Genomic DNA, 19,873 nt, shown 5'->3' with positions numbered 1-19,873 from the left:
CTCAAGATGGAGAACAATCTCTGAGCACTGCATCTGCCAAGCCAGAGGAGATGATTCGGGGACAGCCACACAGATGGAAGTACCCTGGGGCCAGGCTGAACGTGAGGGGCCTCACCTGTGGGGACAAGAGGTGGGCAGGCCATGGGGCACAGCACCCGGACACCTCCACCTCCCACCACACTCCCTGGGGCTTACTGGTCTTGCATGCACCCCAGAAAGGGTGTGCAGGAGGTAGGTGCCCCCATCCCCTCCATACCAGTGCAGCTCTCCTGGGATGATGTATGGATCCGGCACAAGACTAGTGGTATTTCAATTAATTTCTGGGCCTTGCAAAGACTCCTGACCTTTCATGAGATGCAGAGAGAAATTGAGGTGATTAATCTGGCAGGTCGGGGTGGCTCTTCCACTCTGACATTCCCTATGTGTCACATGGAGTGGGGTGGGTGGCAAACCCCTTTGCATAAACCAGCTGCAGAGGATTTAGCAGTGAGATAATGAGCATCCCCATGCCGGCAGTCACAGCCCCTCTCTGCAAACAGCTGGGTAACAACCAGGCTGTGGCACCAGGAATGGGAAAAACACGAACAAGACCAAACCCTAAACTTCTGCTCAGCAGCCGTATGCCTGGTGGGTGCACACTGCAGTGCCTCTGGAGCACACGCTCCCCTGAGCACATGCACTTGTGCCCACACCAGGAGAGCACGCACAGAAGCAGACACGGCCACCCATCCTGTGCCACCCATCCTCCCCCCCCCCGCACAGGAAGGCCGTGGCACTCTCAACCCATTGTCCATCAGGTGCAAATGACTCTCCCCACCTCTGCTTGCCCCTCACATCTCACTTACCATATAGCCACACCCCCCGGGGAAGGAGGGGGGCAGCAGGGGACTGGGCTGCACCGGGCTGGGAAGGCAGGAGGAGCACCTGGGCAGCCAGGATGGAGCTGGGAGGGGGGGAGGGATTCACCTCAATTTCCTCTTAACTGCTGATCAATCCAATTAGATCCTGCATGTAATGAAGGCCATCTGCTTGGTAGGACTGGGCCCCAGCACTCCCACCCGATCCCAAAGAATGTGCTATCCTGTGCAGCCACGGGAGAAGTCTGTGAGCACCGGCAGGGAAGGAGTCTGGGGATGGGAGCCTGATGAAAGGGGTTTTACCCAATTTTCCAGATGACTCTAATTAAGTTGTTCTCTTCAGCTGTTAAATTAGCTGGAGCCCTCCCCCCTTCCCTGGGTGGCTCCCCCTCTTCCCCTCCTTACTTCTCAGATGTAGCAAATCAGCTTCCAGCCCCCTCCCCCCCCCCCCCGGGCTCTGGAAATAAATAAATAGACAGTCCCAGTAAAATTAACCATATGAGGAGCTGCAAATGAGGTGGAAAATTTTAATGGTTTGGCATTTAAAAAGCTGTCTGACAGGAGGTAGGGAACGTGAGTGAGCAGGGAGGAAACAGTCCTGGGAGCTGTGGATTGCCCCCCCCCCCCCCCATCCCCTCACTCCCCAATTTCCATCATTCTCTGCTGTCCTGAGCAGTGTATCTCCCAGCTGGTGCTTGAGCTGCTGGGACTGGGGGAGGACCCTCAATGTGGAGGTCAGGCATCTGCCCCATGTCCCTCATCCGGCAGCAGACTGCAGCAGCCTCTGGAAGATCTGCAGCACCTCGTGGTGCCAGCAGCGCCTGGGGGAGGTTAACCTGGGCCGAGCCGGGTGGGTCAGGACTAGCAGGCGACTGGGGCTGAGGGCCATAAACTCCCCAATTAGTTGGCAGCGATCCTCTGGGTGAACGAATCCAGGGATGGGTGATGCTTGCTTCCCTGCTCCATCACCAGGAGCTGCTCCTGGTCCTGGGCACCAGCAGCCCCGGCACTGCCCCCGGAGCCCCTCCAAAGCCACGGGCGATGCAGAGCCATCTCCGTGCTGCCACCTCGGCATCGCTCCCGACGCCCCATCACTCCAGCGGAGATGCGTCTCTGCCGACGCAGCCCCTGCGTGGACCCCTCGATGCATTTATGTCTCCTGATTATCCTGCAGGCAGTGGAGGCGGAGAGGGAGGGGGCAGCTGGGCCAGGACTGGGGGGCCGTGGGGCTGGGAGAGCACGGGGACCCCTCCCCACACTCCTGCCGGTGGTCTCCCCAGAGCAGCCCCGGTGGCGGGCGCTGTGGGCCGGGGCAGGTCTGTGGGACCGGCGTGCGCCGGGAGGGGCCGACAGCATCACGACGACCTCCCGGAGGGGGGACTGCTTTGCCCTCGAATCCCCCCCGTCCCCTCGTCAGCGAGGGCCCGGACATGAATATTCACGGTGGTGGCAGCAGGCGACAAGGATGAGGTTCGCACCACCTGCATGGCAAACAGCCGGCCCCGGGGGGCGGTTTGGGGCACAAGCAGACCCCCCCCGCCCCAGCCCCTCGCGCACCGCCGCCCGGGGAGCGGGGGGGGGGGGGGGCACCCGCGTCCGCACCGGGAGTGGCGGGAGCCGGCGGGGGGGGGCTGTCCCGCGAGTCGTCCGCCAGGGGGCGCCGCGGCTTCCCCGGCGTAGCAGCGGACGCCGAGTAATTTGCATATTTTTGCATACGGAGCGGCCGCACGGCGCGTCAGCAGCGCCCCCGCCCGGCCCGCGGCAGCACTGGAGCGGCCGCGGCGGCCCGGCCGAGCGCACCGAGGCCGGTGCCAAGAGCCCCGCAGCGCGGGTGGCTCCGCGAGGGCTGAGCCCACCCGGCCTGGCCCGTTCCGGCGGGTTCCACGGCGATCACGACCTCGCTACAGGGCGGCCCCGCCGTGCCGTGCCGCCCTGTCCCACGGCTGCCTGTCGCCATGGCGACGAGCGGCACGCGGTACCGGCCCCCGTCGCCGTGGTTACCGCCCTGCCCACCCCCGCGGCCCCGCTTCCGGCCCGTCACCGTGGTTACCGCCGGCGTCACGGCTCCAGGACGTCACGGGCTGCCCGCGCAGCCGCCTCCGCCGGGCCGCCCTCGTCTCCTCCGGCCCTGCCCCGGCCCCCGGTGGAGGCAGCGGGGCCGGCGAGGTGCCCGCCCCGGGGCGGGCGCTCCCCCGCCGCACCGCCCACCCGGGCACCTGTTCCCAGCTCAGTGCTCGCCCTCCGCGTTCCAAGGTCTCGTCCTGTCCCCAGGCCCCATCACCTGTCGCCCGCGTCCCCTATTCGGGCCCCGCTGGGCCCCGCGCCAGCGCTCGGCACCGCGAGGCGGCCCCGGAACCCCAGGGGATGCGGCCAGGGCAACGGGGGGATTCTGCCACCTGTGGCCAGCTGAGACTCGGTCTGCTCCATGCACGTCGGCTGTGGAGGCCCTGTGCCGGGTCGTGGGTAGCGTGTGGGGTGGGTTGTACATGCACACATGCACGAGCCACAGGTGTGTGCTGCACAGGGTATTGCATGCAGCGGGAAAGCACCGGTGCAGCTGGGACCAGTGGCAGCCCCACCGTGACCCTCTCAGGAAATCCAAACCAGGGAGAGCTCAGGGTTGGGGAGCAGACATGTATTGCTGAAACACAGAATTACACAGCCCAGAGCAGTAGAATGGGACTGCACTGACACCCCCGAGGCACCCAGCGCCCACCACCTCAGGCAGGGGGGGCTGGGTGGCTCCAAAGTGAGTCTGGGGGTGCCCCTTCCTTGCACCTAGTGTCTCTAAAGGCACCAAAAACCTCACAGGGGAAACAGCCCAAGCAGCACCCCACCACCCCCCAAGCCTGCTTCAGTTCTGGCGGAGATGGTCCCTACCAGGAACCCCATTGCTGCAGGCATCAGGGACAGGGGTGCTTGCGGTCCTCATCCCTGCCCAGATCCAGCAGCTCTCTGCAGCCACGATCCATCTGTCCCTGAGCCTGGGGGGCCCTGGGATGCTGCCCTGCTCAGATCTCCTGCAGGAAGTCCACAGGGAAGAGCCCCACTTTGCGGCCGGTGTAGACTTTGACGTAACCATTCACCTCCTCACCCTTCTGTACCACAATCTGGGGGTGAGAGGGGTGCAGGTGAGACAGAAGAGGGGGAAGGTGGCAACCCCCAGGCAGAGGGAGGGGGCTGGGCAGAGTGGGTCTCCTCCAAGGGGCTGGGGGAGGTGGGCAGCATGGGGACAGCAGTGCCGGCCAGGGCTGAGAGTGGCTGTGGGGTGCAGCAGGGTGCCAGGGCAGCCATGATGGGTGGGGGCCTGGAGGGAGGCCAGGGCAGAGATGCAGGCTGGTGCTGGAGGACCACGGGCTGTGAGCATACGGTCTCGTCTCACCTGATCCTTCTTGAGCGTGATCTGCCCGATCTCCCGGTTGCCCACAAAGGAGCGCGTCACCTTGTGCACCCGCTCGCCTGCCCGCACCCGGATAATGAAGTTTGGAGGGAAGTAGCCAATTTTTTCACCGATCTTCCCCTGAAAAAGTCAGTGGATGGGTGCAAGGTGGGGTTTGGAGCTAATCTGTATGACCCCCAGGTTCCCCCATGACAAACAGCCTGCAGGTTGTGGGTTGGCACGAGGACACAGCAGATTTGCACTCCCAGCTGACATCTCCCTTTGCTTAAAGCTCTGCCTCTTTCCCCTCTGTGCTTGTAGGACACCAGCCTTACCCGCCACCACTCCTCATTAGAGTCATCGACCACCGTGATCTTCTCCCCTGGCCTGTGAAGGGAAGGAAGGGCTCAGTGTGAGGGAGGCCCAGGGACCCCCTGCCATGGGAGACCTTGAGGTTGGCAAGGAAAATTGCTCTTCCCACAGCACCAGCTCCTAGAGCCCTGTGTCAGGGAGGTCGAGGAATACACACAGCCTGCAGGCTCAGGGACAGACAGGTCCTGTACATGACAGCTCAGCCTCAAGTCTGGGGTGCAAGAAATCAGTGGAACCATGTCAAGACAAACACCAGCCGCCTTGGAAATGAGGCTTGTGCCTAAAGCCTGAGAGCTGGCTCAGCGAGAGCCAGGGCCCCTGCTTAATGTGTAGCCCATTGGGGCAGGCAGAAAAGCCACAAAACCCAAACCACAGCCAGCATGGCTCTAACTTCTGCCCTCATTCATTCATTCACAGACCCCTCCTGGTCACGAGAGCCTCATTGTTGAGGTGAAGACTTCCCCCTGTCCCCACTGGACACCCCACATACTTCCTCTCATCATCCCTGTGCCCACTACACTGCTGGGAACTTACGGGAAATCCAGGTCATCTTTCTCCAGGGCTTTGAAGCGATAAAGTGCCACAAAATAGTGAGACTGCAGATAGCCACCACGAATCCCTGGCTGTGGCTTCTTGTTCTGGGGGAGGAGGAAAGAGGGGATCAGCACCCCAGAGAGGCTGAGGACAGCCCAGGGAGCCCAGCAGGGAGATCCCTGCAGCCTCTGCCTATGCTGCTCCAAGGCTGGGGGCCTTTAGGGTATAGGGTGAGGATGACGGATACCTTGTCATCTGTTGGGCTCTTCTCAGTCTTCTTGTCCCCTTCAGAGGTGCCTGGAAACAGGAGGAAAGAGGTTACATCTCTCTGGGTGCTGCCTCCCAACCCCAGGACCAGCCTCCTCCCAAGGATCTCCTGTGCCCAGGTCAACAAGGGGAAGCAGAGAGAACCCCAGGGTGGAGACCTGAAGACTTGCTTTCTGCAGGGCAAACCCCACCCCAGCAGCCTCCCCAAATACAGTCTCCACATCAGGCTCCCTCCCTGCCCCACGCTCATGGCTGGAGCTCAGCCCCCTCCCTAGCCAGCCCTGCCACGGTCGCAACACTCACCACCCTCGGTTTTGCCCCCTTCTGGCTTTGTGGCCTCTGGTTCCTCATCCATCATAGCAGCCAAAGGCTGCAAGGCAGAGAGCTGTCAGGGGGTGCAGAGCGGGCAGGGAGGTGGGGGTGGCAATGGGGTGCAGACTGTGGTGCCAGAACCCTTGGGCATTTGGAGCAAAAGGCCAACCCCACACTCACGTTTTTCTTGTCGTCCTGTCCTTTCTTGCGCTCCTTGTTGGCCATGATGACACCTGTCCGCAGGGTCTCGAACACGGGGTCGCTCCTGTTGGCTGCCGCTGGGACACAGGGATGGTGAGAGAGGTTCAGCTACAGGATGTGAGGAGACGGGGCACCCCGGCACGGGGACAGTACTTACAGAGCAGCTCCTTGACGCAGGCATATTGCTGGTCACTGTAGAGGGGCGAGCTGTATGCCCGGCGAAACCCTGGTGGCTGGAAGGAGCAAGGAGGTCAGAGCATCAGCCACCACCCAGACCTGTGGGCCCTCCTGTGAGAACTGAGGAGGGAGCGAGTGGATGCTGGGGACCCAGAGGGTGACCACCCAGCAGGGGGGAGACGCCTGGGTCCCCCTCTCAGAGCCAGGAAGAGATGTGGGTCACAGCACCTAGGTCATGCCCACAGGGACCGAGCCGGCCGCTCCCTGCCGCGGCGCTCCGGCGGTCCCTACAAGGAGGTGCCCCCAAGCCTGGGGCTGGTGGGAACACTCACGATTTTGCCGAAGCAGCGCTGCATCTCCACGTAGGACTGGCAGTGGTGGTGGATGTTGGTTTTGCAGTTCTTGCACCTCAGGCCAAATTTGTTGTTGACTGGCGGTGCGGGGTGTGTGGAGGGGTGGAAAGGAGAGGCAATGTGACACTGCAGCTGTGGGGACGGCTGGGCTGGAGCCCTCGCCAGCCTTGGCCCCCAGCCCTCGCCCTGACCATGGCCCCCAGCCCCAGCACCCTCAGGACTCACGGACAATCATGCGGGCACAAACGTCACAGAACTTAGGCTTTTTGAAGTAGTGATCTTTGAACTTGTGGGGTTTGTCATTGACAAGTTTCTGGGGCTCAGGAGGGGGCTCAGGCTCCTCCTCCTCTTCCTCCTCTTCCTCCTCCTCATAGATGTAGTAGATGGGCCCCCCCGAGGGGCTGACCAGCTCCCCATTGGGCTGCGGCTCTGGCACTGTCTCCTCCTTGGGCTTTCGCTGGAAAAGTTGCTTCAGCTTCTGTAGCTGCTGGGGCAGGAGGGGATGCATCACACACGGCAGGTGTATGGGGTGAGGCACGCAGGCAGAGAACGGCTCCCTGCCCCTTTGCTCTGACCTAAAGACTCCTCCTTCCCCAAGTGGGAGGAGACCCCAGGTGTCCTGGGGCAAAAATGCTGCAAGGACAGGGACCCCTCTCCCTTCCTCATGAGGTTTCCACAAAAGGAGAAATTGTGTCTCCTGAGCACCATGTGGATGTGGGCACCCTGGGGAAAAGCCAAGCTGGGAAATGGCCACCCAGTGCCCTGCTGGATTGGGATCCCACCAGGCATCCCTGGCCCCACAGAACTCCTGGGATTGAGGCAGAGATGATGCTAGAAAGGTGACTTCCCCCACCCACCCAAGCTGCCCTGTGGGCACCCACTTACCCTGCTTTTGGGTTTCCCACCTGAAGCAGGTGAAGCTGGTGGCTCTGGCACTTCCTTCTCCGTCATGCTATGAGGGGAAAAAAGACACATGCTGTTGGCTGGGGCTATTCCCACTGCAGGTGCCTAGCAGGGGCAGAAATGGCCAGAACTCACTGCATGGGAAGCATCTCCTAAGCCAGTGCCTCCCTCTGCCCCAGCAGCACCACCTCCTGCCACCCCACCTGCCACTCCTGCCCCAGCAAGGGCCAGTTCCGCTGTGGGCAAGTCCCAGGGCCCCAGGGTACCTGCTGGGCCCTGCTGTGCAGGCTGGAGAACAGCAGGCTCCCAGCCCAGCACGCACAGCACTGCTGCTTGCTTGGTGGACGTGGTGCCAGGTGCTGCGAGCCAGACCCTGGGCTACCTGCATGCGTCCATCTCTGCCTAGACATCTCCATCTCACAATTAAACTGCAAATGGTGCCACTTTTGGCCCCCTAGGACAGGCATGCCTGTGACACTGTCTGGTATCACTGCACAGCCCTGCTTTCTTCTCCACAGAAGCCCCATGCTACCACAGGAGCAGGATCTGCTCCTGCATCCCCCAAAACCTGCCCGATTCCACCTTTGACTGTCAACAATCCCCATAGTCCTTCTACCCAGACAGCACTATTTTTGGAGATACCCAACACGAGCCCCCCCCTCGCCCCTGTGGAAACCAACCAGGATGACCATCAGGGAAACGGCAATGGGTGCTGGGAACCCTGGGGCAAGGCGTGCTGCAGCAGCAGAGAGCCCTGGGGTCTTGCAGCAATGTCTTGCAGCCCATGGGGGTCAGTGGCCACGATGAGGGGGAGCCGCGCACGGAAACACACTTACACTGTGTTTGGAGCTCTTGTCCTGCGGTGAAAAACCCTGCAAAGAGTGGCCGATGTTGGGGCCCCGTTGGCCACAGAGCCCCCAGCCCTCTGTGCCGGGTGCACAGGGAGGGGGGCAGCTGCTCCAGTCCTGTGGAGAGGAGGAGTGACAGGACAGAGGGGAACCGACAGCTGAGCGCTGGCGGAGGCTGACGCTGAGAAATTGGAGCCCATGCATGAGCCAGGAGGGGAGCGGGGTGGAGAGGAGCCACTGGCTATTTGCGTTAGTGGGTTGCTGGGCGTCACAGAGGCCCACCCACCCCCTGGCATGGGGCAGCAGCAGAGCCGGGGCACACCAAGTGCTCCAGCCTTGATGTCTCATTTGCTCTCGAAATTGAACTCTCATGGCTGCCCCATCCTCTATGGCAGCAGATCCTGCTGATCTGCTCTCTGCTAAGAGAGCTGGCCACGGAGGCGAGAGCTGGGGACCTCACTGCTATCATGCTGCCCTGCAGTGGGTGTCAGGTCCCTGGAGTTGGATAGGCACCCCAGTGTCAGAGTCCCTGGAGCTGTGTGCCTGCCAGGCTGCAGGTGGCAGTAGGGCAGGACTTTGCACCAAGGCTGGGGTTGGAGCCCATCCCCTCCTGGCAGCTCTTATCTCTCCACCTGCTTCTTGAAGATGCTGCAAGAGGCTCCAGCTGCTGTGTGCAATGCCATGGTGGAGGGGGTGCCAGCCCGAGTCCTGTACCCACAGGACAGGAGGACACAGTGATACCTGCACCTATCAGCTTGAAGGCTGCTCCCCTGTCATCAGGAGGAATATGTTGCTTCCTGGCAGGGGATACAGCTGGGGACGCCCCGCACCCCCATTCTTGCCATTGCACAGCTGCATGGAGCCAGCAGATGGGAAAAGAGGCTATGAATATCTGACAGGGGGACCAGCCCCAGGTCAAGGTGCCAGCACTCCTCTACCAGTCTCGGCTCCCAGCCCTGGCAAGCCATGAGCTTGCAGTGTTTGTACATGCCAAGCGTGGGGCCAGGATCTGGGCAGGAACGCATCTTCCTGGTAATGCCCCTTCTGCTCCCTGTCATTGCACCCCCAAGAGGCAGCACAGACAGCCCCTAGCACTGGTATTGGCAGAGAATGGGAAAGCAGCATTAAAGTGATGGACAAGTTTTCTTTTTATATTTAAAAACAACCCCCCAAATAAAATAAAACCAAAAATACCCCCCAAATAATAATCAGATTAAATAAAATGTGCAGTGAACATACCAATCAACACCTGTATGTGCGGTTCAACACAGTGCTTAACAAAACAATATACACAGGGTAAGGTGGGCGGGCACGGGCATCACTCAAAAAAAAAAAAAATCAATTTCTTGTCTCTTAATTATGTCCATATAAATATATCCAGGAAAGAGGGCGAGATGAAGGGAGGGCAGAAAGGAAAAGAGAAGGCAGAGGGAAGTGCCCGCAGTCCAGTGTGCTCTGTGCCCATGTGTGAGCCCTACTGTGAGCTGGCACGCTCCAGCACCCGCAAGTCATAGTTCTTTTTGGCCACACGCAGCTTGAAGCGGCTGAGGGAGTTGTTGAGGCGGAGGGAGGCATTCTGGGCAGCCAGCGGGCTGGGGAACACGGCCACGATGGTGTATAAGGCAGCAAGGTCACTGTGCCTGCCGTTCTCTGGAGTCCCGTTGTTGTCCCCGCCACCCCCATCTCCGTGGCGCCCCTGAGTCTCTTTGAGCCACTGGATTTTGGCACCAGCCATGGCAAGCTGGGTGAAGAGCTTGTCAGCCTCTGTCCGTGTGATGCCCTCAGGCAGGTCTGTCACCTCCAGCACTCGGCCCAGCACTGCAGTGGAAAGACAGTATGTGTCAGTGGCAGCAGGTTCTTGGGTGGCAATGGCACAGCGAGAGCTGATGCGTGGGCTCCTCACCAGCGCTGGGGCTGGAGCAGTCACCTCTGCTTTGCCTGTGAAAGCAGCACTTTGCTAAGCTGCTCCACACGTTAGGAATGTATTTTTTTAAGCCAGTCACTTCTTCCCCCTCAAACTGCCCATATAATTCTGCTCCATCCTGACCCTTTCTGCGCACACCCTGGTCCCCTCATGGCCTGCTTCAAGAGGAGACTGCTATTTCCCATTTTCCCAGGGCTCCAGCAACACCAAGTCCTTCTTGCTTCTTTTGGCTGGGCTTGGCTTTTCAGTCAGGGCTTTCCCAGGAGCTCTGCCCTGTCTTCCTACCCTGATCCTTCAGGTACCAGGACTGGGAGCTAACCCAGCTCTCCTGCCCTCTGTCCCTGGAAGGGAGAAAGGCTGCACCCACGGAGGACATCAACATGAGTGGATCCCAAATGTGACGCTACCCTGCGTGCTTCACTCTCGTGTGCCCAGGCCAGTGTCACGCCAACCTCTTTGCCTCTGCTCTGTGGTACTCAAACACTTCTGCTGCCTCCTGGCTCCAGCCCTGGCTTTTGGGCTTAGTGGAGGGCTGGCTGAATGGATTCTTTGCTAATATTAACACAGCATGTAATGAACATACCAGCCGCAGGGAGGGGGGCAGCTCTCCGGCAAGCAGCTCTTAAAGGGCCCCCTGCCACCAGCTGCTGTTGGTGATGGTGACACGGGGGATAAATCTGAAGCCTCCTGAGAGCCAGTGAAGGCCGCCTCCTGTCCAGGCTGTCTAGCTCAGGCCCAGTTAGCAAGTGGAGACGCCCCCAGGGTGAGGAACAGGGATTCCCTTCTCCTTTGGACAGAAACAAGCCACTGGGGATTTCAGCCCTCGTGGCCACCCCTGTAAGATCCCAAAGCCCTTCACAAAGACGAGGGCTCTGCAGCTCCTGGCCCCACTGGGAAATGGAAGCATGAGAGGGAAGGGTCACTTGGGAAGGCAATGGTGGGAACAAGATCTCAGGGGTCTGGACACTCACTTTCTCCTGATAGAGAGGAATAAAATCCCAGGAGTTCTGCCAGCTCTACCTGCTCCATCATTTCCACCCTCACAGAGGCAGGAATAGGGCCCACATGTCCTGGTGCTCATTGCTGACTTTCCAACCACTTCTCCCCACTTTTCCTCAAAAGCTTTGCTCAGTGCAGGCAGTGTTTACTGGGTTCCTGAGGAACCCCTGTCCTCCCACCTCCCGATGGGCACAGCTGACTGGGACCGGCTCTGCTGCACCCCCCCGAGCCAGGCCTGATGCAGGCTGGGGGGGCAGTGGCAGGCAGGAACTGCTCTCCACAACCACCCCCAGCAATGGGTTCTGTGGGAAGCTGGTGTGGGCAGCAGTGGCATCTGGAGTCTCTGCCAATGCCAGCTACACCCATGCAGGGGGGACTAGTCCGAGGGCAAAAAGGGAACTGCTTGAGGAGTATCACTTGCCTACATCACTCGTCCCAAGGTCAGTGGATGCTGACTTGAGGGCCTGTCTCTTGCTCCGGTTTCCATGTTTCATTCCAGTCTGCCCCTTAAATAAAAATGGTAGTGTGTTACCTGAGGAGACACTGTGGCCTCACAGTGCCCACGGAGCATCCTTTGGCGGGGGGGGGATGGGGACGGGACACGGGACACACACACATGGACCAAACTTGACTAGGCCATGGCCGTGAAGGGGAACGAGGACACCTGGATAAACCTTGCACCCCTGGCACCGTTACCACCACACTTGTGTAAGTCAGATGAGATCAAGGCACAGCCACGGTTCCAGGACACTAAAGGACTTGGGGCTGACATGGCATCTGGGCAAAGCTGGGAGAAGGATGAAATTTTAGCCCAGTGCCAGGCTCTAGGGAAATCCATTTACAATGGCAGCTCTGCTGGATGGATGGTAAGAGCGTGGGGTAGGTAGCCTGCTATCTAATCGAGGGGTGTGCAAGCGCAGGGCAGGGTGTGAGACTTGCTGCTTAACTACTCCCAGGACAGTGAAAGGGTGGGTGGAGGTTTAGCCCAATTTTACCTGGTGTGCGTTGTAGTTGGGCTGGTTGTGGAGCAGTGGTGGGGGACAGATAGACAGGTTATACTGCAGCGGCTGGCCCAGCAATGAGTAGCGCCCATCACCTGCAAAAAAGAAGCAAATGTTTGGGGGGCTGAAGAAATCACAGGAAAGACCCAGCCCTGTGCTGTCCCCACTCCTCCCCCTTACCTTGTGCCGGGCCCATGGGCCGGGGGAACTGTGCGAGGACAGGAAGGGGGCTCAGCCCCGTGCAGACGCTGTTGAGGTTGGTGACAGGAGACGGCGTTGGGGATTGGGTGGGGGATGTGATGGGGCTGTTCAGCTGGGTGCTGGCCTGGGGGAGGGAGAGCATTAGACAGCCGCAATGCTTGTGACCGGTCCCACACCTGCCTCACCACCCCCATCTCCCAGCCCATCCAGACAGCACGGACGCTGGGGTCCTCTCTCTCCCACCAGGCTGCTTCCAAAAGATGAGCTGCCTTCTTCCCAGTCCTCTCAATACCTGAGCACTGGTGTCTGGGTTGTACAGGTCTCCTGGCTTCTGCCCCCGCTGGTCCAGGCTGTAGTACTTACAGTGGCTCCACTGCACCACAGGGGGATTCTGGGGGGCCTGGGGGCCATTGGGTACATTCAGCTGCATCACAACCACGCCAGGGCCCGATGGAGACACCCCTGGGGAGACACAACAGCAGCAGTATTGCCCAGGCTCTGCACACTGCTGCTGCTGCTTGCTGTGGGACAAGAGGCAGCCTGCCCGTCTGTGCAACTTTGCACTCTTCCCTGCAACACCCCTTCCCCACTCTCTCCTCTGCTACTCCTGCCTGCCCAGGTGGGCTGAAAAAAAGGCGCTACCAAGACCCGGTCGGGATCCCTCTCTGATATCACAACTTGCTTTTAATCCAGGAGAAATGTGAGCAAAGGGGACAAGTTGAAGGCAACTCGGGTGACCTCTCTGAGCATCACAGCAAAACTTCAGGCAAAGGATCTAATGCCTGAGCTGGGCGCAGAGTCCAAGTGTCCTGGTTCCAGCTCTTGCACCAATTCACCAGGCCCCAGCTCATTTCCCTGCAGCTGGGACAAGATGCAGCAATCCTGATGCTCCCCTCATCCAGTGTGTTGTCCCAGGGGCTGCCCTGGTGACACTCAGCCACGTTGCCAGCAGAGGGAGTCCGCATCCCGCAGCAGCTCCCTCCACCCGCTCCTACCCTGCCTACCCACCATGGCAAGGAGGTGCCAGGCACAGGCCGGCATCAGCCTGGAGCAAAGTCGCTGTGCCACGACCTGGTAATTCCCAGTCGGCTGTGGGATGGGTAAGACTACGGAAATCCATTCCGCAGAAGCTGCCAGACTTGGCTGTGAATTGGCAGCTCTGTTCACTGCAGCCCCTACAAAACCTGATCCAATCTGTGCAGGATCAGTGCCAACCCTCACCAGTGGCCCCTCTTACCTGAATACTGCTGCTGCATCTGTGGTGGGCTGCAGGGTGACGGGGACTGTGGCATCTGATACTGTTCAGAGCCAGGTGGCTGAAGGAACCCCACCGAAGGGCTGTGAAGCAGAGAGTGCTCTGGTGAGGTACTGGGGATGGGGAGAAACAGCCTGCCCACCTGTGCAGGCAACCACCAGCTCCCTCAGCTGCCCTGGAGGAGCACAGAAGCACCACATGCTGTAGGACAGCTGTGTCCAGGAAGCACCGACTATGGGAGCTAGGACTGGGCAAGCTCAAGAGTTGCCCAGAATCTATGGTGCCAAGCCACCTCCCCTAGCTGCAGGAGTAGGATGCTATGCCTGTCCAGTGGGCAGCAGGACTCCTTGCTCCCCAAAGCAGGCCCGAGGTACGGAAGCTTTACCTGGTGCCATTCTGCTGGGCAGTTGGGATGACGCTGTAATAGATGGGTACCCCTCCAGCCTGAAGCCCCCCTTGAACAGACTGGCTGGCTGGCACAAGCACTGGCTGCTGGAAGGGCTGCTGGACCACACTCTGGGACTCATTGGCCACAGGAACCTGCGCAGGAAGGAAAGAAGCAGCCCTGTGGAATGACAGGTAACATAGAGCAGGAACAGGGAGAACTGGCCCCAAAGAGACACCAGCGAGATCCACACAAGGGAGAAAAGATGCCAGATGGTTGTCTACTGCAGCCCACAGCAATCTTGCCCAGGCAAAGACAGCCCAATCCAGCTCTTCTGTGAACATAATGGCGAAGGGACCAGCCGCACTTAGTCCTCCTCCTCACAGCTGAGGCCTCCTCCCCAGCAGCCCCTTATGGGAGAGCAACTGGTGCCTACCTGGTACGAAGGCAGTGGAGTGTACTGGACCATCAGGCCTTGCATCTGGCTCCCCATACCGCTCCTCTGGCTGCTGAGAAGGCCAGGGGGCTGCGCCTGCTGCACTCCCATCATACTCTGCATCTGGCCTCCCATGCTGTTCCTCTGGCTGTTGAGGAGCCCGGGGGGCTGTGCCTGCTGCACTCCCATTACACCTTGGTATGTTTGCTGCTGGTTGGACATCATTGGCTGTAAACCTGTCAGAACAGGCTTTAAATGGAGCGGCTTCCCAGCTGGCCACAGAAGACAGCCTGAGCCTTGGCATATGAGGGCTCAAATCCTGCTTTGCCCCCATCTCTTGCTAAGGAGCAGGAAAAGGGTTTCCCTTACAGTAGATGTAAAAAGACCTGAAGGAAGCTCCTGGCTTTAAATCCACCTTACAGCGCCTCAGCGCATGCTACATGTTGAGAGGGAGGGAAAAGACTAGAACAGCCTTTGCAGCCAGGCCAAGTCTCAACTTTCCTTTGCACAGTCAAGAGGCACTTTACAGTCAGCAAGTCCAGCAGAGAGTGGGAGACAGGGAAGAGCAGCCTGGCCCCAAACAGGGCATGAGAGATCCTTAAGAGCCAACAAGAGTGGCAGGAAAGGTAAGCATGCCCCCTCCCTCCCCCCTTCTACACCTCCTTACCAGGCTGCTGGGACTGCTGGGAGAGCTGCTGAGTGCGCTGGGAGCTGTAGGCCACTGGGTGACTGAGAGATCGGTATTGCTGGCTGGAGTTCGGGTACTGCCCAGGAGGGTAGTAAGAAACCTGAATCTATCAGAATCAAGAAAACATGATGATGAGAACACAAGAGGGAGTGGGACCAAGAAAGCTGGTCCCCCGGGACCAGTTTTCTCTCTCACCTGGCCTGGCTTCTGCCGAAGGAAACCAACCAGAGCTTTGGCTCTGGCCAGATGATAGCTCCTCAGGGAACCGCAGCCCCTTCCCGCTCCTCCCAGCCTCCACATCCAAGCCTTTCCCAGCACAGTAGTGCAAGAGCACAGTAGGCAAAATTCTCATCACAGCTCAGGGGAACAATCCTAGAGGTCATAATGCCCTGCAGGACCCCAGAGAGAGCTTAGAGGTGTCAGCCCTGAATCTGGTCACTGTCCCTCCCCCAACACTACGAGCCAGGAATGGTCAGAAGGGTCCCCAGATAAGTGCCCTGTGAGCTCAGAGGGACATGGGACAGAGATCACCCTGTGCCCAGCAAGGGTGTATGCCAACCCAGAGCTTGGACCCCTGCGTGTTGATCCCTTATGAGAGAGCAGCAGAAAAAAGAAAGCAGCAAAGTTCCCACTCTCAAGGAACTGTTCTCTGGACTGCTCCCCAGCAACCCCTTGCCTGACAGCTTTGGGCTGGTGCACATCCCCTCCAGGCTTGCGCATGTCCTTACTTGCTGGGGAGGTTGAATGTAGCCCTGGGGCTGCAGCACCTGCTGTGTGGGGGCCGTGTGCCCTGAGGCAGAGTAGTTGGAGGTGGGAATGGGCTGCCCAGGTGTTGCCATGATGAATCCCGTCTGCTGAGGATGCTGGGAGATGAGGGATGACTGGAACATAGCTGAGGAAGGATCCGGTGCTTCCGTAGAGCCCTGTCGGCTGAGGCTGATCTGACCAAAGGGGTTGCTGAGTTCATCAGCCTGCATTGGGGATAAGCGGGAAGGATGGAGGAGGACAACATGTAGGACAACAGCATGTAGGACATAGCTCTGCTGAGTAGATTGTAGACCCCTTCTCCCTATTCTGTGTGGAGGAGCTCACCCAAGACAGGTCGCCAGAAAGGAGCCACAGATCAAGCGCATTCTGCAGAACAAGGCCTAGGGACATGTGAGCTGCTGGGGGGGCCCGAATGCTCAGCAAACACTGGTGACATGCGGGGCCCCACACAGGCAGGGGTGGTCCCAGGCCAGAGGCCATGTCCCATGGGGTGCACTGTTCCCAAAAGACCCAGCAGAGACAACCCGGTGGCTGACTGAGACCACAGGGCAGCCATAGCCCCTGGACCCCCGTGCTGGGCACAAGTGTCACTTCCTGGTGGAGGTCTGGGCTTGGCACTTGCTCTTCCCCAGGCTCTTTCCACTCCGGCAGTGCCTGGCCCTGGTGGGTCCCATGGCCTCAAGCATCCCACTGCCTTGACCCCACTACAGCACAGAGCCTTACATGGATCCCAAACCCACTGGATGCAGTGTCCGTGACATACCTGATCAGCAAAAGCTCATACCACACAAACACAGCACATGAGTACAACAGAGAGAGTGCAGAAGAGGAAATGGGGTTTATACCAAGTTGTACTGCTGGGGTGGAGAGACTGGCAAGAGGACTTGGGGGCAGGAGCTTGGAGAATACTGAACAGGCTGCAGCGCTGGGACCGGCTAAGACCAGCAGAGAACAGAGCAGAGGAGAGAGATTTGGGTAGGAAAAGGGCAGTGGGGAGGGAAGGAAGGATAGGAGGAAGGAGAGAAAGAAGGAACAATAAGGTTAGTCAACTGAGCCAATTGCAAACACACAGAGGGGGCATTGCAGAGGGTTGGAAAGCACAGAGACCAGAACCGGGGAGCATTCATCTCTCTGTGAAGACACACAGCCCGGTCAGTTGCTTTGTGGAAGCTGGGAAGGCTGACCATGTCCGCAAAGCAGCTCTTGCCTGGCATGAACAGTGACAGAAGTTCACAAAGGCCAGCTATGGCTAACAGCAGCAGAAGAGCCACTTCCCTCCCGCACAACATTTGTGTGTCTCCCACTTCACTGCCCACTCGTGTGTGACACTGACTCCCAGCTCTCTCTGCAGTGCTTTTTGGCATTTCCTGCTGTAAAAGTCTTTTCTTAACTCTGGCTTTCTGCAGGGGCCCCTCTCACTTTTGCATTGGGAGGACCTGCTGATGCCTGTTTATGACAACACCTAACTCAAGCACCATATATTGTGCTTTGGGTACCAAACCTGTAACAGTCAGCACCGAATTGTTTTTTTGATCATTTGATTTGAACTTTGGTGAAATAGAAGGTGTGTGCACACGGGGGAAAGTGCATTTTCAGACCTTTCACTACTAGTCAAACACATGAAAAAGCATTTTTCCAGGACCTAAACAATTAGAACAGCCAAACAGTAGAAGATAGAAAATAAAACTCCAGCAAGACACAGTGATCCTGCACAAGCTCCGGAAGCCTGCTATCTGTTCAGACCTCCCACCCAGGGCACTGTGCTCTGTCCCATGCCATACTACAGCTGCAGACACTCCAGTTAGCTTTATCACTGGACCCTGGCTACCTCAGGGACACACCTCATCTGAAGAAGTGAGATGCTTCCCTTGAGTCTCAGTATCCTCTGTGGACAGATCCACAACCCTGGAGCCAATCCAGGGCCCAAGAACTACAAGCTTCCCTCATCCTCATACAAACAGCAACAGACAGCATGTCTGATCATGTTATCTGCAGTAAAAGCTGTTTGAGGAGGCTTGTTTCCTCCTCCCATCCCAGCCCATTGAAAACACTTAGAATCATACAACAGCCCAGGCTGCAAGGGACCTCAGAAGATCATCTGGTCCAACCTTTAATGGGAAAGGGAGCCTAGGTAAGATTATCTAGCACCCTCCCTGTCCAGTTGCATCTTGAAAACCTCCAGTGTAACTTGCAGTTCTTTGCTGTAGGAGACATTGTAAGTATGAGATGATGCACCAGAACAGATCGCTATAAAACTCATAGGCAGGCTGAGGTCCAGCACTGACACACTGCTCTGAATCGGGCAGGATAGGAAGGTATTGAGGATACTTCCCCACCCCCCCCACCCCCCCCCCGGCCACTGTCCAGCTCTGCACCCACTGAACACGAGGCAGCTTTGCTCTCCAAATGTGCCCACCAGGGTTGTCTCCCACTCCTTCCCCATCCTGCAGTGACACAGGGGCAGATATTGTGCTGTGGTTTCTTACAACCTCAGGAGCAGAAAAAGTACGTAGGAATGACAGCCATGAGGGCTTTCCAGAGGGCTCCATCCTCAGAAATAGCCCTACAGGCTGTGGAACACCACTTGGGTTTAACTTGGGGAGGGTCTGGAGAATACACCCAGGCACAGTTCCAGGTCTGCCTCTCCCCAGGACATCAGATGACCAGCCATGAGATTTCAGCACTGGGGAGCTGAAACCCAACTACCGTTTGTGAGAGTCCCTCACCAGGAGGGCAACTGGTTCCAGAACACAACTCTGCCACTCAGCAAAGGGCTATAGATCCCTTGCCAGGAGGGCTGCTGGCCTGAGCATACACAGAAGTGGCCGGCAAGTTGAGATGTCGCACAGCATCATATTCAGGCACGCCAAGGCCCCCAACCTTATCCTGCTCTCTGCCAACAGCACAGAGGGACTGTCACTCCCCAACAGGTAGCAAGTGTGCGGACACCCAAAACCCACTGAGCACCTGTGAGTCCAGAGCAGCCTGGGTGTATGCCAGCTCTGCTTCCACCTCCCTCCTGGGTGCCCAAGGAGCTTACTGAGCCCTAAATAGTGCACAGGAACTCACCTGGGACATCATATGGTTACTCATGGCTGGCTGCTGCTGGGCTGCAGTTGGAAGTCCTTGGGGCTGTGGTGGTGGTTGTTGGGGCGGCTGCGGCTGCTGGGCTGTGCAGGGTAGGAGGCCACGGCTGGGCTGTGAAGAAGGGGATTGGCTGCATGCTTCAGGGGCACCTAGTACCAAACCTTGAACAGAGAAAGGCATGGCAGGGTTGGTACCTGGGAGAGAAAAACATTGATTCCGTGATGGGGAGGGCGGTGGGTAGATTCTGTCATTACCAGATCACATTCTCTGCTGTCCACATGGGAGCGTCCACGGAGGACAGGGTGAGGAAGCTGCAGGCTAAGTCACTAGTTTGCCTCTGCTTCACAGCAAACCAAGGTGCTGACACCCTCAGGACTCCAAGTGATTGTACCTCTCTCCTCTCTATGTCCCTGTCCACACACTGACCCTCCAACAGCTGGTCACCGCATCTTCTCCTCCCCCTGACCCATACATGCCCTGCCCCACACAGGGAAGACCAGGATGCAATTCTTGTTCCAGACTATGGCCATGAGTTGTACAGCTGTTATTCCCAAGAGTATGCTCTCTTCCCTGACCCCAACCTAGCACCCTCACTCCAAGTGACAGCCTACACACCGGTCCCCACCCACAGCTCTCAAGTAGTTGCTGTTTGTGTAAACCTTCAACGCTATTCAGAACTGCAGGAAGTTAAAAGGTCAATGCCAGGCTCAGATGATGAACTAGCTGGCCTCTGCCCACAGGGCAGCACATGCTTGGTGCAGGTGCTGGCAGGATTGGCACAGCGTAGTAAAAACACGTCCGTGTTGCAAATATTCTTTGGAGGGATGTGCCCTCTGTCTTGTCTGGAAATCACCATTCTATAAATGCCATGGGCGTTCTGCTGGGAAGACAAATCTGGCTGTTGATAGCAGAACCTGCTATCATAA

At 58.3% G+C, this 19,873-nt stretch overlaps 2 protein-coding genes across 26 annotated transcripts in view; both read right to left on the bottom strand.

Moving 5' to 3' along the window:
• Positions 1-3,471: 3,471 nt before the first annotated feature.
• On the bottom strand, positions 3,472-8,593 carry STAC3 (SH3 and cysteine rich domain 3). Its single transcript, XM_054807059.1, is given in 14 exon segments — positions 3,472-3,967; positions 4,240-4,377; positions 4,572-4,623; positions 5,143-5,246; positions 5,390-5,439; positions 5,713-5,779; positions 5,902-5,999; positions 6,080-6,155; positions 6,432-6,529; positions 6,678-6,939; positions 7,338-7,404; positions 8,192-8,267; positions 8,270-8,323; positions 8,326-8,593. Coding segments are annotated over 14 exon segments (1,491 nt in total). The 5' UTR covers positions 8,576-8,593; the 3' UTR covers positions 3,472-3,868.
• Positions 8,594-9,334: 741 nt separating this feature from the next.
• Positions 9,335-19,873, bottom strand: part of R3HDM2 (R3H domain containing 2) — a 59,508-nt gene continuing 48,969 nt past the window's right edge. For 16 of the 25 annotated variants that reach the window (XM_054806850.1, XM_054806848.1, XM_054806832.1 and 13 more), the window contains 12 exons: positions 18,930-19,141; positions 16,706-16,795; positions 15,821-16,063; positions 15,072-15,198; positions 14,405-14,640; positions 13,969-14,123; positions 13,566-13,666; positions 12,621-12,790; positions 12,308-12,452; positions 12,122-12,222; positions 11,548-11,632; positions 9,335-10,021 (listed from right to left, as the gene is read on the bottom strand). In XM_054806850.1, coding sequence (XP_054662825.1) covers positions 9,678-10,021; positions 11,548-11,632; positions 12,122-12,222; positions 12,308-12,452; positions 12,621-12,790; positions 13,566-13,666; positions 13,969-14,123; positions 14,405-14,640; positions 15,072-15,198; positions 15,821-16,063; positions 16,706-16,795; positions 18,930-19,141 — 2,009 coding nt within the window. In that variant the 3' untranslated portion in view covers positions 9,335-9,677. The remainder of the gene's footprint in view (positions 10,022-11,547; positions 11,633-12,121; positions 12,223-12,307; positions 12,453-12,620; positions 12,791-13,565; positions 13,667-13,968; positions 14,124-14,404; positions 14,641-15,071; positions 15,199-15,820; positions 16,064-16,705; positions 16,796-18,929; positions 19,142-19,873) is intronic. The other 9 variants (XM_054806826.1, XM_054806828.1, XM_054806836.1 and 6 more) reach the window with 3 other exon arrangements.

This window comes from Grus americana, chromosome 31 (assembly GCF_028858705.1).
Source record: "Grus americana isolate bGruAme1 chromosome 31, bGruAme1.mat, whole genome shotgun sequence".
Lineage (NCBI taxonomy): Eukaryota > Metazoa > Chordata > Aves > Gruiformes > Gruidae > Grus > Grus americana.
Note: the sequence above shows the minus strand (reverse complement) of the source record. Positions and strands in the feature narration are given on the sequence as shown.